This window comes from Alligator sinensis, unplaced genomic scaffold (genome assembly GCF_000455745.1).
Source record: "Alligator sinensis unplaced genomic scaffold, ASM45574v1 scaffold990_1, whole genome shotgun sequence".
Taxonomy (NCBI): domain Eukaryota; kingdom Metazoa; phylum Chordata; order Crocodylia; family Alligatoridae; genus Alligator; species Alligator sinensis.
In genome coordinates, this window is record NW_005842506.1 from 78,538 (window position 1) to 96,689 (window position 18,152).

Below are 18,152 nucleotides of genomic sequence, written 5' to 3' on the forward strand. Positions count from 1 at the left end.
CGTGCGGGTAGTGCTCCGGGGGTGGGACCATCCGGCGCGGGGGGAGGGTTCATCCACGGCCGGGGTTGCTCCTGGGAGTCAGCGTGATCCTTCTCGCACTGACATGGGTCCGCGGGGCCAAACCAGCCCGCCCCTGCTGCACCGGAATAACCCGCAGCCCGCGGGGAGCCCGTCTGCGCCCCGCCAGGAGAGCGCCTCTCGGGGCTCTTTTTCAGCTCGGCCCCGCGGCCTCGGCTGGCGGGGGGCCGGCGTGCCAGGGGTGATGGTGCCTTTGCTGCCCGCGGTACCTGCCCCTGCTCTGCGGGGGTCTCAGCAGGCGCCCCGAGGCTCGGGCACACGGGGCTGCCGACCTCACGGGTCACAAGTGACCTGTGGGCAAAGCTGCCTCGGAGCAGCGCCACGCCTGGCCTGCGCAAGGGCACTGGGGAAACACCCTGTCCCTGGGCCCACGAAGGCAGGTTTCCTGGGGATCACTGCTCTTCTGGCTGGTTTAGGACCCGCCTGCCCGGGTGTCGGGGTTAAAGCCCGCTTTAGGGAAACGGGAGGCTCCTGCAGCGCTTTGGCTGAGGCAGGCGAGCCCCGAGCCTCAGCGCTTGGGCCTGCGCGTAGGATGCGGCGAAAAGACTGGAAATATCTGAACCCCTGGTGTGGGTGGAGGCTGCTTGGCGGTCGTGGGGCCGCTTACGGTTCTGGACTGACTCACGGATTTGGCTGGGAACAGGACAATTTTTTTTTTTTTTTTTTTTTAAAGAAAAGACTTCCCATTTTTAAACAGCCTGTTCAGACCACAAACAGGCCCTGCTTGAAGGCAGTAGCTCTGGCTGGGGCCGCCTGCGCCCGCCCGCCCTGCCACAGCCGGGAAAAGACACGAGTCATTAGCCCCGCGTTCAATTAGGGCGTCCTGCCAAATGCGCCCTAATGAGCACTTCGCAATGCGGCAGTCGAGCCCCAGGGGAGCGCGCCCCGTTACGCTGCTCCCGGAGGGGATGGGGCTTGCATCGAGTTTCTCTTCTTTCCAGTTTTCTAAAAACCGCAAATCACCAGCGACCCCGTTCCCGGTGCAGTCAGTAAAGCGCAGTCGGCTGAAGCCGGCTGTCACGTGTAGGCGCCGCGGATCTTTGCTTGTTGCAAGGTTCAGCCCCGAGCCGGGACAGGCGCCGTCTTCTCGGGGTCGCAGTTTGAGCGGACTAGGCGGGTCCCGGCGCGGGGCTGGGCCGGGACAGGCACGGGTGGGCCCCGCGGCCCGGGCACCCTGCAGGGGGCGAGCGCGGCCCGGAAGGATCTGCAAGGCGCCGGGTCGGGCTGGTCTGGTCGGGCCGGCCATGCTCCGTGGTGGAGTTTCCCGAGGACGGGCCGGAGCCGCAGTTTGACGGTGAGAGGGACGGGGGTCACCTAAGGGCCGCTATCATCCGTGAGGGGCGGCTGCGCCTTTCCCGCCATCCCCGCCGGCCTGTTGTCTCCCACCCCGCGAAGCTGAGCCCTGCCTCCGGTTTTTCCCCGTCTGCCCGGCTTCGCCTCCCCTCCTCTGGGCTTGCTTTTATTCCTGTCAAAAGCATATCCCCTTCGGGCGGGGGGGGGGTGGCAGTCCCGTGCGGGTCTGCACCTCCCCAAAAACAGGTGTTTGAATGTGAAGGAAGGCCAGTCGGGGAGTCCGACGTGTTGTGACTCGTGACAGCTGCTCAAGAGAAGGATTTAGGATCCTAAAAAAGCAGGGCTGGAGGGGACCTCCCCAGCCGGCCTGCTCTTGAAAACGTCCAAGGGCAAACAAAGATTGCGTCCTGTTGCAATGGCAGCACCCTCCTAGGCAACCGTCAATCCTGACAACACGAGGCGCAACGCCCCAAACTGCTGCAGGCCTTCCGGTGACCTTGTCTGGGGGGTGGCGTGGCTCCCTACGCGGGATCTCTCGAGCGCTTGTCACCAGCGTTTCAGAGAAGCAGGATGTTGGTTGCTGTGGCTCCCTTGCGTTCCCTGTGACAGGCCCAGGTGTTAGGTCTGTGCTGCGTCCGGGTTGATTGTAATCTTACGCAGAGTTTAGCTGGTGGATTGTATGGGATGGTTTGGATGAGGATGATGCCACCTGAGGCAGCGGGTTGGCCTAGAAGACCTATAGAGGAGTAGGGCTGGAAGGAAGCCCTGTAATTCTGCAGTTCATGATGGGCTTTTCTCTGTAGCCCGAGGGCACAGGTCTAGGAATGATGGCCTCAAGTTGCAGCAGAGGAAATTTAGGTTGGAGACTAGGAGAACTGCCTGACTACAAGGGTGGTCAAGTCTCGGGACACAGGTCCCTTCCAACCCTACTTTTCTGTGCTTCTGTAAAGCAGGGGGGCACAGCAGCCAGGGTCCTCCTTCTGTCAAAGTTGTTTCTGTAAAGAGGAAAATTAACATTGTCGGCTGTCAGCTTTTTTTGGCTGGGGTAGTCAGTAATGTACCAATAAAGATTAGCAGTGCAGTGCTAAAGATATTTTTGGCTGATACTGATGGCTCATTATTAACCAGACAGATATATCAGTCGATACCAACCCGATAACCGATATGCAACCGAGCGGCTTGGAGAGCAGCATCCTGCCGATGAGTCTCTGGGAGGGAAGGGGCAAGTTGGGGTAGATTGAGGCCCCCACAGTGAGGGAGGGAGTAGGACTGGGGCATGAATGGGACCCTGGGGCAACGGGACAGAGCTGTGGGTGGCTTGTCCAGGGGACCAGCATCCCAGCATTTAAAAATGGCAGCAGGAGCACTTGAACTAGAGCTCACAATATGGGCTTTAGTTCAAGTGCTGCTGCCACCATTTTTAAGCACTGGGACATCTATAACTCGAGTGGAGCTGAGCAGGACAAGGGCAGAGGTGGGCTTGGGGCTCTTTGCCCTGCTGTCTTTGTTCCAGGAGCCTCGCACTGGCTGAGCTGCATCCCCTGTCCCAGCCATTCGATGAGCTTTAGTTCAAGCACCTCCATTGCCATTTTTTAATGCTGGGACAGTGATCTCCTGGACAAGCCACCCACAGCTCTGTCTCATTTATTGCCCTGCCCCAGGTCCTGCCCCTCTGCCGCACTCTCTCCCTCACCATGGGGGACTTGATCTGCACCCCCCCATGCCTCTTCCCCTCCACAGACTTACCTGAAAGTGCTGCTCTCCATGCTGCCTGCTGCGGTATCAGCTGATATGCCTGGTGAATAATTGGCTATTGGTGTCAGCCAAGAAAATCTTTATCGGTGCACCCCTAAATAAAAACCCTGACATAGCAACCAGCAAAATCGCCCTTTGGGTATTTGAAGAATGTTATCAAATCCTTCCTCAGTCTTCTCTTCTCCAGACTAAATAACTCTACTTCTTTCAGCATTTTCTTATAAGTCTTGCCTCCAAAAGCCCCTAATCATTTTTGTTGCTGTGTGCTGAACTGTTTCTAATCTGCCCACATCCTTAAAGAGCGGGGCCCAAAACTGGACACAGTTACTCCAGGTGAAGCCTCACCAGTGCTGAATAGAGCAGAAGAATTGTTTTCCTTGATTTGCAAGTGACACTCCTGTTAATACAACCTACCATGCTACTGGAGTTGGGTCAGTGCATGGTCCATCTGATTGCACAGGGTCAGATCCAGGGTGTAGGGCTGGGTCGGTGCACTGGACTCTACCCATGAACCAACCATATGTGCTGACTTTGTACAGAACAGGATCTGACCCATGAACTGACCCAATGCCACTTGTCTGGCCTACGGGGCTAGAAGATTGGGCACCACTCTTAGATAGATGAGATTCCTCTTAAGTGAAGCCTTTAAAAACAAATAGTTTTTGCCTGGTCTCTTTCAGAACACATCTGTTGATTTCTAATTATCAAAATGCTTTACATATTTCATATTCCTATACAGTGCTGGTCTTTTAGCAGTTAGCACAGTATCTTCATTTTATAAAAGTGCTGCCCCACTAATCCAATTATGTTTTACGGGCACGCTTTTGTTAACTAAGTTTGTATTTCTGCAGCTACTCTGTTGGCTCGAGTTTTATTTTTATTGTGGCATCCAGGTTCCTGTTAAGCGTTTGTTTTTCCTTTTCAGAATCTGATCTCCCAAGCGGACTTCAAGTTGTGAATGGTTCAAAAAAATTAATACATTTCACCTCTACAGTTGCAAACCAACTTCTGATGGTTTCTCTTCTAGAACATCTCTGTCACATGTATACACAAAATCCTGCTCGTTCAAGACATTTGTTCAAAAGTCAGTAAGATAAAATACAGCTTTTACTTTACTGTTATACATACTTGTATGTACCACTTTTTTTAGTTACTCTTTTTTTTTCTTTCAAAAACAAGGTGACATGTTGTATATGGGAAAATACAATCATTTTGCATTTAGGGAAGGGCCTTTACTAGCGGGCAGCTGTAGTTAGTTTTGATAGGGATGAGCGAGGGGAAAAAGTATTAGAGAACATTTGATTTTTCAGATCCATAATCTTTCAAAAACATCATATTCTTGTTAAAAAAGAGGTGGTATGAGGCCTTTTCTTGTAATATTATCAAATGCTCCCCAAAGCCAGTACTGACTAAACCATGTTGTTTTCAGTTTTTATAATAAAACATATCTTTTTAATAAAGAGCATAGCCCCAAATGCTTATAAATACTCACAAGTGGTGTATTTTTATATTGATTTTTTTTGGATCTGTGTCAATGCAAAGAGGCAAGTATAAGTTCACTAAGGACTTTGTTTGTAATTATTTATATGGGGGGAGAAAAAATATACACATGGAGATGGGCATCTAACTTTCATTAATGTTCATTGATTTAGCTGATCACTATAAAGGGTAAGTAGGGCTTATGAATAATGAGGATTACTTGTGACCTGAGTATACTATTTACAGTTGTAGGCCTTTGTTCAGACTTTCTTTAAAATATTCTTTATTCTGTTCCTTTGTACAGTACTCGGTCACACATTTACTAGAATGGGCCTGCTTTCCTCTTTTGCTTTGTGTGATGAATTTAGTACTTTAAGACTGCATCATAATAAAGCCATTACTGAATTAATGAAAGCAGCTAATCAACAAACACTTAATGGGGTAAGCTTTTGCAAATGTCAATAACTTTTATGTTACTGAGTCTGTGTATTACACATTCTAAAGCGACTTTCTTTGTGAAGCCATTTTCCTACCAAAGCATGTGCTTTCAATATTCATACAAAAGAATGCTTTAGTTGGACAAGAATAAGTGTCTGATTTAAACAGAAGCTTGTAAAATCCATAGCACTCTTGCTTTATTAAGTCAGAGTTTTATTTTTATTCATATAGAAATTTGGACAAACTATTTTTTTAAATGTTGTCAATTCTTTCTTAGTAAAGTTTAAGATGATAATTGGGGTTTCTGTCCTGCTGCTTGGGTTCCTTGTATTAAGAAGCCTGCTTAACTGTGTGCTAGATTACTTACTGTTTGTGGGTTTTTTCTTTTTTAAATTGGGTATTGTTTATTTGTAGGACCTTGAAAATGGAGATTCCCATACAGCTGGGTATGTATTCAAAGTGCTGTACTAAGTAATAAAATAAATGTCTGAAGCTATGTGTTCCAGAAAACAGAATTCAGCCTAGTGTGAAAACACTGAATGATGGATGAAGGTGAAAACCCTATAGTGTGGATAGATATATGTAGAATGGCTGGCCGTACATGTGGCTCCTGTGGGTGGGACATCCTGCTGTAAAGGAATGTGCCCTTTATGGGGACTGACCTGCTGTAGTGGGGGCAGTGGTGCCCTGCCATTGAGAGGGATTTGCAAGCAGAACTTGGAGCAAAAAGAGGTCTGGTTCCCTCCACATATTTATGCTCGTATGAAAAACCCCAAGCTGTCTGCTGGTATAACCTAGGAAAGTTTAACCTCCAACCTTAAATCTGGTGGTCAGCAGCCATAAGTGAGAGGGAATAACCAGATACCTAAAAGCAGGGCTGTCAGACTTCTGAGCAGCCAGGGGCTACACACCATGTGAGCTTCCAGGGAACCCTACCATGCAGGCAACACAAACTGCCTCCCCACTTTCCACAACCATGTGGGCTACACGAGTCCCCCATCATCATTCCCCATGTCCTCCCACCCTACTGCGGGCAACAGGCTCACCGGGCTTCTTCCAGCCATACTGCCTTGCCTCAGAGACTTTGCTGCTGCAGCAACAGGAGCAGTGGGGGGAATGGCAGCCGTGGAGGAATCCATGGGCTACATGTAATCCCCTTGTAGGTCAGATGCACCCCATGGGGCACCAGTTGGACAGCCTTGCCTAAAAGGATTCTCTTGACTGGTGCCATTCTTTATTCCAACTCACACCACAACCAGGCTTTCATGCATTAGAGGAAAGCAAATTCAAATCCTCAGATGCCAAATTATATATGAGGAGAAGAAAATTCCTTACTGACCCCTACAGGCAACTGGCTATATCCCTGAAGTGTGAGGTGTGTTTATAATCATCATCTTTGGTAGGATTAGTAAGTTTGCTTCACAACACACAAAAGCTGCTGTGAAATCTTTTTAGGAAAATTGGTATTGCTGACATTGGCCTTCATAAAATAAACAGTATTGCTTTTCTAATTATCACTCTACTGTTTTGCAAAGATAAGTCATATTTAAACACCCTACTCAGAGCTTGCATCCCTACTTGACAGAAATCGATTGTGAAGCCCCATCTTACTAAGACATTCCTATATCTGTAAAATGCACAAGACCTTTTGTAATTTACTACTTAATGATAAATATAACAAAAATTAAACTATAGTTAACGTAGGATTCATTTTTATCTCATGAGGGCAGTATCCTTTATTTTGAAATAATGTTAGTTTCTTGCTGTTTGCAATATTGGTAATTCATGGTGGGGGGGGGTTCTAGTTACTGATGCTAATATTACTTTCTACACTTGTGTGTTTTATCAGACTTTATTCATTCCATCATGTTCAGTATTTGAGACTTTCTTTCCCATTGTAAATTATACTTCTGTGTAACTGCTACTCATAATGTATACATATCTGAGTTATAAGTTGCAATTTAGTTTTAATCAGTCAAAACATTTTTGATTAGGGAAAAAGAAGCTGTCTTGGAAGCACAGACTTCACGTTACTTAAATGAATTTGAGGAGGTTGCAAGGCTCGGAAAAGGAGGGTATGGCAAAGTATACAAGGTATACAGAGTATACAAGGACAAAGTATCTGCTGACTTAAATGTTGTTTATGTTTTCTGTGAGATGAGGCATAGTTTATCTGCTTTTAAAATAAGGGTGTCAAAGATTTGGCCCATGAAACCCTAGGGTCCAGCCTTGTGGGTCTTGGAATGACCCCACATGCCAAGTGTGGCATTCTCTGGCCCTGATCACATGCACTGCATGTGGCACATGGGGCTGGACTTAGTGCTGTGGACAGTGCTCCAGCATAGGAGGCCAGTTCAGTGCATTTGTTGCATGTGGCACCCACGTTGGACTGGCCCTGCTTGCTGGCTCTGGGGTTGGTCTGGATTAGGCTCACATCCTGTCTCTACATACAAGAGCTAGTGTGTAGGGCTGGTCCAGTGCAGGCACCATATGCAGCATGTGTTCCATGACTGACATGCATGCAGCATGAGCTCCAGGTGTATGTGGTGTGCAGGGCTGGACCAGGCATGTGTGCTGTTGCAGCAGTGGGGGATGATCGAGGGCATGCGCTGTATGTGGTACCCTGCCAGACTGGCTCCCAGGCTGTTCCAGATTAGGCCCACAGACAGGCCTCATGTATGAGTCAGCGTGTAGGGCTCACGTGCAAGCCCTGGACTGGGGCAGCACACACTGCATGTAGTGCACCAGTCTGGTCCAGGACACATGCTGCATGAGGTGCCCATGGTGGACTGGCCCTCTGTGCCAGCTGTGATGCATGGGGCCTGTCTTTGGGTCTAACCTGGCCTGCAGATTGGTCCCATGCTTTTCACTCAGTTCACAGGGGCCAGATGTGTTTGACACTCCTGCCTTGAAACAAATATGAGCCTGTTACATTTAAGGTTTTCTTGTTTTTTGATTCAAAAGAGAGCTGTAAGGGCCCTGATGGATTTTTATATAATATACTGAGAATTTTACCCATGTGTGCAGCCTAATTTTTATTCAGAGAATAGTAAAAAAATCTGGTATGAAGTGTTCTGATATACTAATTTTAAATTAAGTATGGAAGCTGATTTTTTTTAACCAAATGTTGGCTGCTTTAAAAAAAAATGATCTGTGTCAACTAATGGTATATAATTACTAGTAGACAAATATATAGAAAGATGTCTTTTAGATATCTTTTAGAAAAATTAAGGTATTTGTTTCAGACTCATGTAACTGGTTATTTGTTAAGGTGTTTTAGAATATTTAGTTGCATTATCATAAACAGCAGGAAATAATTTAAATACTTTTATATTTTTTCTATATAATATTATAGCCCCCAAACAGTTAAAAAAACCAAACCCTCAGTATATCATTGATATAACTGTAGACATGTCCCCTTAGTCATATGCAGTTTGAATTAAATCCTCATACTACTGAAAACTGGGCAAAACTTGGCACCCTTTCCTTAGACCCTTTGGCCTAAATTGTGAATACCTTTGTTGATATCATTGAGAAGTTGTCTGAAAAAGGAGAATAGAATTTAGCCTTTAGGAATCTGTTTTTCAAATGGATTTTTGTTGATCTAAATTTATTAAAGTTTATTATATCTAAGCTTGTCCTTTTCAAAATTATTTTCAGGTCAGAAACAAATTAGATGGTCAATTCTATGCTGTCAAAAAAATACTTATTAAGAAGGCTACAAAAAGGGATTGTATGAAGGTATGAATTTTTCCTGAATTGAAACAGTAATTTGCTGCCTACTATAAATTGGTTCCTAATATCATTTAGTAATATCCTTAATGATGCTTATGCCAAAACAGTAAGCAGGCATGTCAGGAATTGTCCTTCAACAAGGACAAGTGCAGAGTCTTGCACTTAAGACGGAACAGTCCCATGCACCAATACAGACTGGGGGCTGAATGGCTGGGCAGCAGCTCTGCAAAAAAGGACCTGGGGGTTGCAGTGAACAATAAGCTGAATATGAGCCAACCATATGCCCTTGTTGCCAAGAAGGCTAATGGTGTACTGGTTGCATTTGTAGGTGTGTTGCCAGTAGGTCAAGGGAAGTGAGTATTTCCCTCTATTCAGCACTGGTGAGGCCACATCTGGAGAACTGTGTTCAGTTTTGGGCCTCCCACTACAGCAAGGATGTGGACAAATTGGAGAGTCCAGTGGAGGGCAACAAAAATGGTGAGGGGGCTGGGGGACATGTCTTATGAGAAAAGACTGAGGGAACTGGGCTCATTTAGTCTAGAAAAGATGAGACTGAGAGGGGACTTAATAGCAGTCGTCAACTATCTGAAGCGGGGGTTACAAAGAGGATGGAGCTAGATTGTTCTCAGTGGTGGCAGATGACGGAACAAGGAGCAATGGTTTTAAGTTGCAGCAAGGGAAGTTTAAGTTAGATATTAGGAAGAATTTTCTCCCTAGCAGGGTAGTAAAACACTGGAACAGGTTACCCAGAAAGGTGGTAGAAGCTTCATTCTTGGAGGTTTTTAATACCTGGCTGGACACAGCCTTGGCTGGGATGATCTAGTTGGGACTGGTCCTGCTTTGAGCAGGAGGTTGGACTAGATGACCTCCTGAGTTCCCTTCCGACCTTAACTTTCTATGAATGTATGATTCTAATAAGATTGATATATTACATTCTTCTGAATAGGAAGGATTTACATGTACTCCTCACCTAATGTCATCCCGGTTAATGTTTCATTATTATGTCGCTGATCTATTAGAGAACATAGTTTCATAGTACGTAGGGTCGGAAGGGACATGAGCAGATCATCAAGTCCGACCCCCTGCCATGGCAGGAAAGAGTACTGGGGTCAAATGACCCCAGCAAGGTGTTCATCTAGCCTCCTCTTAAAGACCCAGGGTAGGAGCCAGCACCACTTCTCTTGGAAGTTGGTTCCAGATCCTAGCCGCCCTGACAGTGAAGTAGTGCCTCCTGATGTCTAGTCTAAATCTACCCTCTGCCAGTTTGTGACCGTTATTTCTTGTCGCTCCTGGGAGTGCTTGGGGGAACAGGGACTCCCCCAGTGCCTGCTGGTCCCCTCCCACTAGTTTGTCACCAGCCACTAGATCTCCCCTCAGCCTTCTCTTGTGGAGGCTGAACAGGTTCAGGTCCCTTAGCCTCTCCTCGTAGGGCCTGCCCTGCTGCCCCCTGATCATGCGAGTGGCCCTCCTCTGGACCCTCTCCATGTTGTCCACATCCCTCCTGGAGTGCAGCGCCCAGAACAAGACACAGTACTCCAACCGCGGCCTGACCAGTGTCGCATAGAGGGGGAGGATCACCTTATTGGACCTGCTTGAGATGCATCTGTGGATGCATGACAAGGTGCAGTTGGCCTTCCTGACCGCGTCCCCACACTGTCGGCCCATGTTCATTTTGGCATCAATAATGACTCCAAGATCTTTTTCTGCCTCTGCACTGACAAGAAGGGAGTTCCCCAGCCTGTAGGTCAGCTGCGGTTCTTCCTCCCCAGGTGCAGTACCTTGCACTTGTCAGTGTTGAAACCCATCCTGTTCTCATCCGCCCACGCCTGTAACCTGTCTAAGTCCAATTACAGCCTATTCCTCCCTTCTGGCGTGCCCACTTCTCCCCACATCTTAGTGTTGTCTGCGAATTTGAACGGCGTGCTTTTTACCCCCTCATCCAAGTCGCTGATGAATATGTTGAACAGTGCAGGCCTGAGGACTGAGCCCTGCGGAACCCCACTGCCCACATCCCTCCAGGTCGAAAATGACCCGTCCACCACCACTCTCTGGGTGCGGCCCTCTAGCCAACTAGTGACCCATTTGACTGTGTAGGTGTCGACGCCACAGTCCCCTAGTTTTTTTAATGAGAATGGGGTGAGAGACAGTGTCGAAGGCCTTCCTAAAGTCCAAGAAAGACTACGTCCACTGCTACACTGCGTCTAAGGATTTTGTGACCTGGTTATAGAAGGCCACCAGGTTGGTCTGACAGGACCTGCCTCTAATGAACCCGTGTTGGTTGCTCCTAAGCATAACATACTTGTTTAAAGTCGTGCAATGTTCAGTTATAACATTGTTTTGCCACCGCCTGCTAGTAAGTAACTACCGTGATGTAACTGGAGTTGCTTAACATCGTTTCGCTTAAAGTTGCATTTTTCAAGAACATAACTACGACATTAAGCAAGGAGTACCTGTACTTCTCTTTATGTAGCTGTATTTATCCCCAGTATGAGCCTAAATTAGGCAGTAGTTTGCAAGATATCCCAAGCGCCTTAAGAATTTCCTAATTCAATGAGAATGTTGAGATCTTTATTATTGTAATTTTTCTGGCAACTCTTAAGTTACAATAATGGGTAAAATAATTTTATGTGGAAAATCATTACTTTTTATTACTTTTGCATTTGTTTTTTATGGGAAGTGCAAGAAGTTCATAAACTTTGTTTTTTTTAGGTACTACGAGAGGTTAAAGTGCTGGCTGGTTTGCAACATTCTAATATTGTAGGTTATCACACTGCTTGGATAGAACATGTTCACCCAGGATGTTCAAAAGGGGAGTACACGTAATTGTTAATAATTCTGATCTGTTTATACAATCTGCGTTATTATTTGTCAGGGGAACTGTAGACTTTTCCAAATAATGTATTCACCCAAACCAAGGCAACTTTGAATTTAAGATGACCCCCCAAATTAGATTCTATACATGGAAAATTATAAATTTCTTTTAATTTAATATGTAAGGAATCTAATAATTAGAGCTTCATTTTAAGCAAGGAAAACAGAAGCAGGAGGGCAAGCAATGGGTAGGTAAGTGACAAGGAGGGCTTGCAGTCTGACCCCAGACTCCACACCTTGTCCCCATGCCACATGCTCCCCACCCTGTGCTGCCACCCCCCAATATCTGCCTGCTCCTAAGCCACTTGCCCTCCCTCATCCCTGCCACCTACCTCCCCCACTGCTGCATGCTACCCTTCAGGGTGGCTCTACTCTGGGTCTCTTGTCACTCCCTGACTAAGCAGGAAGCCAAGGAGCAATGCAGGATCCCAGGACAGAGCCAGGGTGGGGGATTTAGCCCAGAGCCAGACAGCAGTGAGATCCAGTGCTGATACTCTTGCGGTTTTCTGGCTCTGTACTGGGTCCTGCTGCTCTCTGGCTCTATGCTGATTCCATAGCTGCTCTCTGGCTCTCTACTGAAGAACTTGAATTTGCCAACAAGTTTTAGTATCAAATCTGTGTTGGAGTCTGGAGATACTTTTCGATACACTCCTCTTTCTTCTCTTAATAGCTTCACAACTGAAGCAATCTAGAAATATTTCATGGCTGCCTCTTATTTTGCCCTCCTTGGTAGGGGTTTTAAAAATCTTTAGTAATCTGATTTAGATCTTTTCTATGGCTTCTGCATTTCCTGGTGGCAGAAACTGATTCTGAGACATCAGTACCTGTCTGGAAATAACAGGAGGAGACTGATTCACCTTACTGTTTTAACTGTGTATATCTTCTAGTTTTCCTTTCTCTTGAATCACCTTGTTCTCTTAGCAGCCCCCATGCTGTCTTTTTTCTCTCTTTCTTGCTGTATTTTTACTTACAGGCCTAAGACATTCTAGAAGTATCTCACTACAGCTCTCCTTAAGTCATTGCTTTGATTCTGTGTTATGGGCATGTAGGGGAAGGATCAGGACGTTGGTGCTATAGCAGTACACATAAGCCATTTTTGCTCTGTAATCTAGAAAATATTACTTCATGAAAATGTTTTTCAGTACTTGTGAAGTATACCTCCCTGAAATTATTTGGGAGCCATGCAAGTATATAGGTAAAAGGATAGATTCCATGGTGCTTTTAGTCTTCCTTAACTTTTTATAGGAATTCTGTGTTTCCCTCCCTGTATGATGATCCATAGAGCTAGTATTTTCATAAATAAAAGTGTTCCATCTAAGATGAAGTGCAAATTTCAGTTTACATTTACACTATCTTAATAATTTATTCTTATCTTTACTGGTGATTACAAAATCTTAAATTAGAACAGGCTGACAATAATAATAGCAGCAGCAGCAACAACAACAACAATGTTTTGTCAAAGATGGAAGCTAAATGAAAACATAAAGGAACCTAATACAGTCCTTACAGTGAGAATTCCTCCTTACTATAACCTGTATTTTGCATGTTTAAAAATTGTTTTGTGTTATTTCTTTTTTTGTTTTGTTTTAATAAGAAAGTCCATTCCAGGGGTACAAATACAAAGGGGGCATTCAAAGATAAAACCCCATCCTTAGTTGTGAGTTTAATTAGTAGCTGTAGCTGAAATGCTAAAAAGTAATGAAGACTTACTTTGTAAAATGCTATGTTTTATCTATTCACCTTAAAGGTAAGATACTTGTGGAATTACCATCACTGAAAATATCTTCTGATGATCAAGAAAGTGGCAAGTAAGTATTATTATGTTTGCTTACAGTATTGATTTGGATTTAACATAAGGTCTTTTTCCATGTAACATTAAATAATATAGAATTAAACTTGTATTGCAGCAGTGTTATTTCTTTGTATTGAATATGGAGCATCTGTTATACTTGCATTTGCCTCACATTGTCAGATGGATCACACAAAATTACCCAACCTGTCTTTCTATCTATCTTCAGTATTTTTAGGGCATCTGTTATCAATTTAAGATTTTTACTAGACTTGTAATTTTTACTTCAGGTAATGTGTACCATTCACAAACAAGATTAGTGAATAGCATATAGTATTAACAGGAAGATGCAGAGATCAATAGAAAAGTGAACATTTGTCATAGGAAAAATGGACTGGGGGTGGGCAAATATTTAACAATACTTGTCAACTAGAAGGGAGGAAAATATAGCAGATATCTTCCAAATGGCTACTTGGGGCTGTAATTGTTGTCTCTGCTATAAGAATTTCTGAAAGTTGACCCTTTAAAAATCTGTCAAAAGTAAAGGGCAGAACTTAGAGGAACAGACAGTTTTCAGGTTGAATAGGGAAGGGGCTGAACTTCCACTTCAGAGAGTAAGTCATCTATTTGGAACTTGTTACAGGATTTTAAAAGGTGGAAATTATCGTGTCTTTTTAAAATTCCAGAGCAATTCCAAAATGCTTTTACTTCGTGTTTCACAAACAGATAACACAATAACTGCATACATTCCTTCCCCCTGTTTTTCTTTTCAGAGGTGGGTGTCACAGTCAATGTAGTAGTTCAGTCATCTTTGCAGAATCTAGCTCAAAAGAAAAGAAATCCTGTGGACATACTTATTTTGAAAGTCCTGGTGATGAATCAGCGCAATATATGGATATAAGTCATGATTTTACTGGTGGAAACAGTGAAGATTGTTTAAAAATGAAAAAATGTGAACAACGCATGGAATTGCGAGAGAACTGCATGTGTGATACTACTAGTGGATCAAGTTATTTTGGAAATCATTCATCATATGGACCTCATTCCAACCTGGATAAAGACTGTGTTGCATCAAGTGATTCCTGTACTGAAGAAACTACATGGTCTCAAGAAACTACATCTGTGCACAGACCATGTGAGGTAAATAAAAGTCTTTAAATGTCGATAATTGTTCTTTGATTTAATCCGTGTTCAGAGAAGACTTATGTAAGTGTACCCAGGAATTCTAACAATGCATTTTTAAATGGCATGACTGGGATCGGAGCCAAAATCCAGAAATGTTAATATGACTTGTGGCTTTATGAGTGGTTAACATAATTACAGAACTGTTGATCACAAGAGTTACCAAAATATAACATTCAAGAATTCATTATCTTGACTCTTCAGGTTTAAAATTCCCATATCATTTTAAAAACAACAATAGCATTCTTGGGGGGGGGGTGTTAAACAGCCAAACAAACCAAAATGCCACCAACATCCTGCACAGATGACTAAGCCACTGGTTGAGATGCTTTTGGACAGAAGTCAGGATGGGTATGGATGATGTTGCAAATAGTGAGGAAGGGGGTAACTAGAGTCATTTATTGAGAAGGACAAGGCAGGATCAGTGCTCTTGTGACTAGAAAGTAAGTATAAGGGAATAGGGAGTATGTTGAGAGGAAGCTGGTTTGAGCATAAATTTGGCATGTTGGGTGCATTAGATAACATGATATAGTTACTAGGAAATGTATGGTAAAACGTGGACTTGCAGGGAGTGCAACAGAGAAAGGGAGTAGAAAGTACAATCTGATCTAGGCTTTGGACTTGGAGAACTGAAAGGGAGGTGCTTGCAGGACTGGGGCAGGGAGGAGTGTGTGAAAGAAACAAGATGTAATGAAAGCATTTAATGCAACACCTATATTTAATGCTTATATCTCTGAGGCCATAGCATGTGTTTGGGTATAGAAAAAACCATGTGTCTTCAGTGTTCCACCTGAATTCATTTAGCTCTGCAACGAGTGGTAGTCAAACTTATCTTGATATTAGCATGCTATCAAAATCCCTCTATTTTCCAATACTGACATTCTTCTAAAACAGTGGTACTCAACCTTTTTGCTTTGTGGGCTTGATGGGTGATGCCTTGTCTATTCACAGGCTGTTGGGCCTGCTCTGTTGTGTGGGGCTGGGCATGGCCGGGCCCTGATCCAGGCATGTGTGGAAGGGGGTGTGGCCTGACCCCTGTCTGGCTGTGTAGGAATTTGACAGTGGTGAAGGGGTTGCAATATTAATTGGCTCCATGCTTCCAAGGTTTCTGACCTACGGGGAGCCATAGTTCCACGTGCTGCATTTGCCCCTTGGGCTAGGGGGTTGAACACCTCCATTCTAAATTATTTTCTTCAAAAACAACCTAAAAGATTTCCATAAACTTGTCCAAGTATTTTCTTATACCTTCAAAATATCTGGCATGTTGCTGTGTTAGCTTTTATTATGTGCTTTTTAGATAACCCTTACTGGTGTATGGGGCCTAGAGAAATAAGGAAAATAAAGTAATATTTCTTCGTTTTATTAATCTCATACTTGAAGCACAATCGATTTAATAGCACCATCTGTGCCATCCTCTCCATTATTGATCTTAAATGCTTTGTATTGTTTTAATAAGTCTACCTTCTTCATTGCTGTGGAAAAATCATGTACCAATATTTTCTTACTAGGTGGAGTATCATTTAATGCTTCATATACAGATGCAACTATGTGAAATCTCCTTGTCGGATTGGATTGTTGACAGAAACAAAAGATGTGGTGAGAAAACAGTGGAAAATTCCAGTAAGATTTATACTGTTTGATTTTTAAATATTAATATGCTTGTGTTAATGTACTTTGATTTTTCTACTTAAAGGGTCAGATGATTTGACTCTTTAATTTATTAACAAAAGTTTATAGTATGAAATGTGGTCATTAGGTGTCCCCCCCCCTTCTGTTTAGTCAAAATAATTGTAATAGAATGTGCTTACATTTTTCTTTACAGAGCTCAACAGTGAAGGGTGAAGCCATCTGTTTGAATAGTTTGAGTCCTCTAGTGAAACAGGACTGCTGTGAGGAAGGCATATCAGTTTTCAGTGAGCAGTTCTGATGAAGCAGCTTTTATTCTTTTTCCAAAACAACTTCAGACTACGAACTTTTATGGTAGAAGCCTAGATTGGATCTTCTGGGTCACCAGTTCCATGCTAATTCAGGCAACTAAATCTTATAAATCTGACATATTCCATCTTAAATTTACTTGGGTTCCTTGCCCCACTCCTTTTTAGAATGCTCTTTTGGAATCCCATTCCTTTGATTTGAAACCACTTCATGAGGCTGGTGCTGACAATTAGCCAATTTTCATCTTGGCTCAGGACAGTACCGGGGCTGGTTTGAGTCCCCTTTGTGATGATGACCTGACAAATCAACCTATTGTTGACCCCAGTTGGGACAGTCCTGGGTCCAGACAGTCAAGAGCAGGGCTATCTGAGTCAGGCTGACAGCTGATTGTCAACATACACCCGCCCCACCTAGCATCTCTGGCTGGGCTGCCAGGCATGGGGCGATTGGAGGATTCCTGGGCAAGGTGTGGGGTGAGCTGAAGGGCTTCTCCCACTGGGGATTTAAAATCCTACCATAAGCTGCTGACTCCCTGCAGTCTGGCCAGAATTGCCAGGAATGGGGTTTAATAAAGTCCTGGGTGGGAACGCTGAATACTGGGGAGCCTCTTCCCATTTTTTGGGTCTGAGTGCCCAGGGAGTTTTGAAAAGCACAGTTGCAGCCATGCTGTAGGTGCATCCTTTAAAGCTCCTTGTGCCCCAGGATTCCTGGCTCCCCAGCTGTCCATGTCCTGCCCCCCTCTCTCTCCCCACACTCTATAAAGTGAATCCTGCAGCTGGGGAGTTGAATTCCCAGCTGTGGGCATGCCAGGAACTTACAAAAGCAGGTGTACAGCTGGGGCTTCCAGCACTGTGTCCCCTTTTTAAAGGTCCAGGACACAGTGAGCCCGAAATTGGAAAGATGCTCCATGATGTTGGACTCACAGCAGCTCCGATCTGCCTTTTGGAATTGGATGGAGGCACCAGGTCCTGGACCCAGTGCTACCCCTGGTTTGATCTTACTGATTGGGTAGGGGATAGCTGTGTCCTGGACCCTGAGACTGCCCCATGCCAGATCCCTATGCTGAGCCTGAGGATCTGTCATGGGTCAACCCCAACATACTAGATGTTCAATTTTAGGCCATGATACAACTGAGCCACAAAAAATATTATACATTATATATGAAATATCTTTGTGGCTTGTTTCCTATATTACCATGCCATAAATTATCTTTAGTATGTGGCTGGATTACTATTTATGGTGTTTCATAGTTTCATAGTAGTTTGGGGTCAGAAGGGACCTAAATAGATCATCTAGTCCAGGGGTGTCCAACCTTTTTGAATGTGGGGCCGGATCACACATTTTTTATCACCCAGTGGGCCCGGTGAGCCATATTCAAAGACATCACAGGAAGTGGTATCATATCAGGAGGTGATGTCACGTGACCTTTGACACCAGTGAAGTTGCAGGCGCTGCCATGGTGCTGGTTGACATGGCATGCGTGCCTGGGTTGACATGGTGCTGCAGGAGCTGCTTGGCTACAGCCGGGTTGACCTGGTGCTGGAGAAGCCGCGGGGCCAGGCTGGGGTTAACCTGGGGCCCGCTCGGCCTGCTGGTG

At 44.7% G+C, this 18,152-nt stretch overlaps 1 protein-coding gene across 1 annotated transcript in view; it reads left to right on the top strand.

Moving 5' to 3' along the window:
• The first annotated feature begins 610 nt into the window (after positions 1–610).
• EIF2AK1 (eukaryotic translation initiation factor 2 alpha kinase 1) overlaps positions 611–18,152 on the top strand; it is a 35,557-nt gene continuing 18,015 nt past the window's right edge. Inside the window, exons 1-11 of the mRNA XM_014523566.2 lie at positions 611–647; positions 1,259–1,372; positions 4,052–4,210; positions 4,910–5,046; positions 5,458–5,489; positions 7,038–7,137; positions 8,704–8,784; positions 11,488–11,587; positions 13,397–13,457; positions 14,212–14,578; positions 16,129–16,240. Coding sequence (XP_014379052.1) covers positions 611–647; positions 1,259–1,372; positions 4,052–4,210; positions 4,910–5,046; positions 5,458–5,489; positions 7,038–7,137; positions 8,704–8,784; positions 11,488–11,587; positions 13,397–13,457; positions 14,212–14,578; positions 16,129–16,240 — 1,300 coding nt within the window. The remainder of the gene's footprint in view (positions 648–1,258; positions 1,373–4,051; positions 4,211–4,909; positions 5,047–5,457; positions 5,490–7,037; positions 7,138–8,703; positions 8,785–11,487; positions 11,588–13,396; positions 13,458–14,211; positions 14,579–16,128; positions 16,241–18,152) is intronic.